The following is a 6,000-nucleotide window of genomic DNA, read 5'->3' as shown; positions in this document are numbered from 1 at the left end:
CCGAAAATTTCGGCGGCCCAATTCTTTATTCAACTGCCGAAATTTTTTACGGTGTAGGTATTTTTTAAATTCTTCATAATATTTGGACATTTGTATTATTTTTTATTTAATATTGGATATTAAAATAAAATCGGTGGTAAGAATGTTTCAAAAGGTGAAATTGGAAATAAATAGATCTATCTATTGCTTTGCAAAAAAAACAAAGTAAAATAAACCAAAGATGGCTCTCTGGATGACTCTGGGCAGATATTAAATGAAGAATTTAATAACTAAGATGGCTCTCTGGATGTGAGGATAGGATAGGTGGAAAGGGACTTGTGGTGAAAGGATGGGACCCTCAAGCGTTGATCCTTGCTCATGAGGCAACTGGGGCTTTCATGACTCACTGCAGATGGAATTCAATTCTAGAAGGCATTATTTCGGCCATGCCAATGCTGACTTGGGCTTTCACATATGAGCAACTAATTAATGAAAAACTATTGGTGGAAGCGATAGGTTGTACCGCTAGGGTGTGGAAGGGAGGAAAGAGGAGCACTAAAGAGGAAGACCATGAACTCGTACCAGGAACTACGTACAATAGCTCATGCTGTCACCAAATTCATGGAACCTGGAGGTGAAACTGTGGCAATGTGCTCCATATAACAGAATGCTTCCACATCGGCACTGGCCACCGTTCAAGAGGGTGGGAGTTCTTAAGGTGACATCAAGAATCTGGTTAATGATCTGATTAATTAGTAACAAGTGATGCAGACTAGTTAATTAATTAGATCAATTTTTAATAGAAAAAAAGAAAAGAAATCTGTGTGATTTTGAGATGATTTTTTTAGTAGGTTGCATGTATCGCTCTCCTCTTTCTCTCTTAAATTTCATTATTCAAATTTTTAGTTGTTTTATTTATTTTGGATTTTATAAAATGGGATTCTGATGTATATAATGTAACATTGATCAAGAGTTGGATCGAGCCAGCTTAATTTCAGGTCTTCCAGCTTCAGATCATTTGGGTCAAATTGGGCCGGGATTAATTCGCACCCTCCAACTTCTCCATTTTCATATTTTGTTCAATTTTACCCGGCCCTTTAATAAATTTATTAATTCTTTTTTAAATTAAGCTCGATAATTCAAAACGAAACATAATAGAACAAATTATATTTATAACCGTAACAAAAAATAGTAATTTCACAAATATAATGTGCCCCTACAAATTCTGTAAATAGCTATATTCTCCATGAAAATACAATAATATTTAATTTACTCGCAAAAAACTATTTTTGTACCCTTTAAAATCAACTTCTGTGAATGTACCTTGAAAAAAAGGAAGTGTCTTAATATCTCGGTTTTAGAAGTGAAAGTTAATTTGTTCTGCCAGCTCACTTATATTTTCATGAGCGGTATACCCTTGGCATATACAAAACATATTAAAAAAAAAAAAAAATGAATTTTACGGCCTGTCAAAGCATTATACAAAACATAGAAGAAAGTGTGATTTTTAAAATTATATTTCAAAGTGAAAGATAAGTCATCGGTCAATTGGTTAAATTCGCCTTCAAAGATCTTTATTCTGGATAATTGTCAAATTATTTTACAGTTTTGGTTCAAGTATTTATGTTTATTGTTGTTAGATGAACTGTGCATATTGAAATCAAACAAAACATTTTGCAGTTGGTTAGACCACCAGTGAATGGAATACATATATAGATATGAGCATATCGCATTAACCAACAGATGTTGACCAATAAAACACACGAAGTAAAGCAAACCAATGAAAACTTCGGAGCAAATCATATATAAAAAAAAAGACAGACAAGATAGAACACTAAAAGCCATGACAAACAAGGAAGAAAATAAAACGATTAAAAAAATAACTTGACAAACAAGGAAGAAAATAAAACAATTAAAAAAATAACTCCATAACATACATGGTACGTAACACCACTTTTCTCTTGTTCAATTTAGAAGCCATGAATAGAACTGTGAAAGTTAAAGCATCATGAGCTCGGGGGAATGAAGTAGGCAAAAACAGCAAAGAAAGATTGTACTAATGTAAGAACTAGAAGTATGAAAGCAGCGACAACAGAAATTGTTGCCCACGGACTGCTAAAGTAATCACGAATCAATTTTGCTCGATGCCTGGGCCAGCTTGATTCAGTGTATCTGTTCACTTCCGTGTATAATTCTGCCAAATAGTGATTGCTCGCAACAAAATTACCTTCAGAGACCTGGTTGAAGAAATCAGCCAACTCCTCTTGACTGCCTAGCCAGTTCTCAAGGATTCCGCACTCTTGTAATATTGTCACGTCATTTGGTGTGTTGACTAGTTTATCCAAAAATGATAGAAACCTTCCAAAAGGGGAATTCTCTTTACCATATTTGGAATGTTCAAATGCTAAAAGATTTGCGAAAAGAGGTTTAGTGGAATCGATAATTGTTAGTCTAGGGATTTTTAAGACACCATATTCAAATGATATGTCGAGCATATGTCTCGGGTTGCTCTGTTGTGTGAATTTCAGGCCCTTTTGTTTGAGCTCAGTGGCAGAACGCATCACCATCGAGGATATATTCCCGGTAGAATTTGGAAATGCCACTGACAAGCTTTGAGAAGTCGAATGACGAGATCTTCGTCTACGCACCAGCCTTGAACGAAATCGATGAAGCAAACCTTTGGTAATTCTATTGGAAATGAACATTTTGCTTGAACGAAACCGATGAAGCAAACCTTTGATAATTCTATTGGCACTTAACGTTTTGGTTAGATTAAATGATTTGGAACTCAATACAAGTGGTTTCTCTGGGTTGGGAACTAAATAGTGGTAACAAAGATGTAGCAAATGATGAATTTCAGCTGGAGGGTCTGGAATTTCAGCTAGAAATTCTATAATTTCAGCTGGAGGGTCTCGAATTTCAGCTAGAAGGTCTAGAATGTCTCGAATTGCAGCAGCTACAAGGTCTACAAATTCAGCTGGTAGGTCTGGAATTTCAGCTGGTGGGCCTGGAATTTCAGCTGGAGGGCCTGGAATTTCAGCTGGTGGGTCTAGAATTTCATTTCGAGGGTCTGGAATTTCCGCTGAAGGGTTTGGAATTTCAGCTAGATGGTCTGGAATTTCAGCTGGAGGGTCTGTTATTATGGATTCTATGGTGTCTGTAGTTTCAGCTGGAGGGTCTGGAAATATGGAGTTATCGGGCAACAAAAAATAAGCAATGTATTTAGGAAAAATCATTCTAAATTCTTGATTAAAAACAATCAGCTGGTACAACTTCTCAACTATAAAGAAGGGAATTTGGTTCTCTTGAAGTACCAAATCACGGTTTATGAAATGAGAATTCCACCCAACCTCAAAAATAGAATTTAAATTTCCTACGATAGCTTTTAAGAAGTACTCGAGCACAAAGCATCCATCAAGCAGCATCATCTCGACAAATGCATCGCTGTCAAGATAATCAAACGTCTCACTATAACACCGCCGTGTTCTTTCTTCTAGCAAGCTCATCTCTGATATACAGAGATCTAATCTTATGTGGTCCTGACGGGACAAGAAATCCTGCAGGAACTGCCATTTTTGATCCTCCATGGTTCGAAGGGTCTGTTTACCTCGGTGGAATGGGCCGATGGAGATGACAGAGGGCTCGAAGAGATTCTTCTTGCTTTGGGAAATGTTTTGTGGTATGCGAAAGATTGTGAAGTTCTTTGCCTCGTGCGTATTGCCCCATAATGTGTCGAGTTTAGTTTGCATATTTATTTTGCGCAATTCTAGTTTACGTTGCATTGGTTCTAACAGAGGAGAGGCTTCGACATTTACAACTATTTGGGTTTCTTCCATTAAATTTTTTTGGTGAATGGAAGGGTTTTGGTTCAACTTGAACCAACTGACCTTTAACATTTGTATTTATATTGATCATTAGTGTGGCCCCATCACGCTGAGCTCGAAGATGGAGCTTGGAAAGTGATAGGACCTTCACCAGATCTCTCTTATAATTATTGTGCATACATAAGAAAATAAAAATGCTACTTTTCAACAGAGACCTTGCATTATTGAAAAAGCTCTCCTAAAATGAAGGACCAACAGTGAGCCACGAAAGGCACAAGGAATTCAGAGGAAGTTAAAGTCTTCCAAAATTCATAACTCAATTTTTTTCTTAACTATTATATGGAGATCAATGTGGTTCTGGAACTAAATTTCTACTTCTTTTAGTAGAAATTTAATCTACATTTATCATTATTTTATAACCCCCAAAGAAATGGTTCATTATGACCTGCACTGGAACTAGAGGCCTCCGAGTACTAGGCCTGTTATCTCAATCAATTAAAAATAAGAAAAGAAAAATCAAACCATCGAAGTGTTTTCAAAAGTGTGACGTTTGGTGAATGGAAGAGCTAGTAGGATATTGTTGGAATAATTTATTGCAAGTCAGAAAAATTATAACTTGTTATGTCCATAATTAATATTTCAAAAGTGAGACTTTATCAATAATTTTTTAGTACTTAATTAGGGGACAATGATCCAGGAAGAGAAATGAGAAAAATAATATGACAGAAGTAGTTCTCTTAAAGCATTAATTTTAGTTAAGAAAACATATATTATTTTATAGAATCATTCAATAAAAATAAACCTAAACTATAATCCAAAATTTAGTATTTTTGTTCAAATTAAACTATATAAAACTAGAATTTGTTCAATGGAATTTGCTTCATAAAATTATATCTAATACAGAATAATTTAGGTTATATAATAATGATTTCTATAAAACAATCCTAATTATGGCAAGTAAATTATTTATAATACAGCATAATTTAAGTTATATAATAATGATTTCTATAAAACAATATTGTTAGTTAAGTCAAGTAAATTATAACTAATACAGTATTTTTTATGCACATACGCCTTCATATGTTGAAATTTTATCATTGATTTATAACAACAAAATCTGCAATATAAAAATATTAAAAGAATTATATTTTTACATGCGTACCACTTTTCAGAAAATTTTAGTCTGCTTGTATATATGAGATGAATGTTTAGAAAATAATTTAAATCCAACTTGATATGTATAGTGTGGTTTAAAGACACCTTATATATTTCCGTTATCCTATACAAATGATTTCCTGCAACCAATAAAAAAATGCGAGCTTATATGCAAAATTTGATATTAATTGTATTATTTTGCGTTTTGAAACAAAATCATATCAAAAAGATATCAATAAAGCAATTAATATAGTACAAAATGATATATATATATATATAGAGAGAGAGAGAGAGTTGGGCTAAAATGAGTTTGTGCTGCATGACACTATATTTTTATTTTGAAAATCCAAACGACCGATCCGAACCACTCAACATGATCTCCATATTAAAATGTGCTTGGAGACAAAATTTTATATTTTTTGAAATTGTTTTACTATTTATTAAGCCACTTTGAAAATCGCTGATCCGATGGTCCAGAAATTTTTACTGTTCACAGCAAAACAGCAATTTTCAAAATTGCTTAATAAATAGTAAAAAAATTTCAAAAAATGTAAAATTTAGTTTTCAAGCACATCTCAATATGGAGATCATGTTGAGCGGTTCGGATCGATCGTTTGGATTTTCAAAATGAAATTATGGTGTGGAGTACAAATGTGTTTTTTACTCCATGGCTCACTATAGCTCATCTCATATATATATATATATATAACAAAATGAAATATAATTCTAATATTAGACTTATTTTTCTCTCAAAATGAAATATATACACTACAAAATGAAGTAATTAAATCAATGAATTTCCGTACCATCAAAGAGGAAAAATGAAGTAAAGAATAAAACACATGGTGCCCACATTATGAAAAGCAAAAGTATTTCACTATTTTTTTGTCTTGCCATTATGCTGCACCTCTTTCGAACAATTAATCTTCAAATTTACAAAAGAGAAAGGAAAATCAAAAGGAAAGGTTACCCCAGAAACGAAAGGAAGTAATGAAGGAAATTTAGTTGCCAAACCACATTCTCCAATTATCCGCATTCCGCT

The 6,000-nt window shown here is 33.5% G+C and overlaps 1 protein-coding gene across 1 annotated transcript; it reads right to left on the bottom strand.

The window, feature by feature from the left end:
• Positions 1 to 1,929: 1,929 nt before the first annotated feature.
• On the bottom strand, positions 1,930 to 3,815 carry LOC144556577 (UPF0481 protein At3g47200-like). Its single transcript, XM_078304964.1, has 2 exons — positions 2,714 to 3,815; positions 1,930 to 2,656 (listed from the first exon to the last, which is right to left on the bottom strand). Exons 1-2 carry the CDS (start codon positions 3,813 to 3,815, stop codon positions 1,986 to 1,988), a joined length of 1,773 nt encoding a protein of 590 aa, XP_078161090.1. The 3' UTR covers positions 1,930 to 1,985.
• Between the last annotated feature and the right edge of the window lie 2,185 nt (positions 3,816 to 6,000).

Source organism: Carex rostrata, chromosome 7, assembly GCF_964058835.1.
Source record: "Carex rostrata chromosome 7, lpCarRost1.2, whole genome shotgun sequence".
Classification (NCBI taxonomy): domain Eukaryota; kingdom Viridiplantae; phylum Streptophyta; class Magnoliopsida; order Poales; family Cyperaceae; genus Carex; species Carex rostrata.
This window is presented reverse-complemented; position numbering and strand designations above follow the sequence as displayed.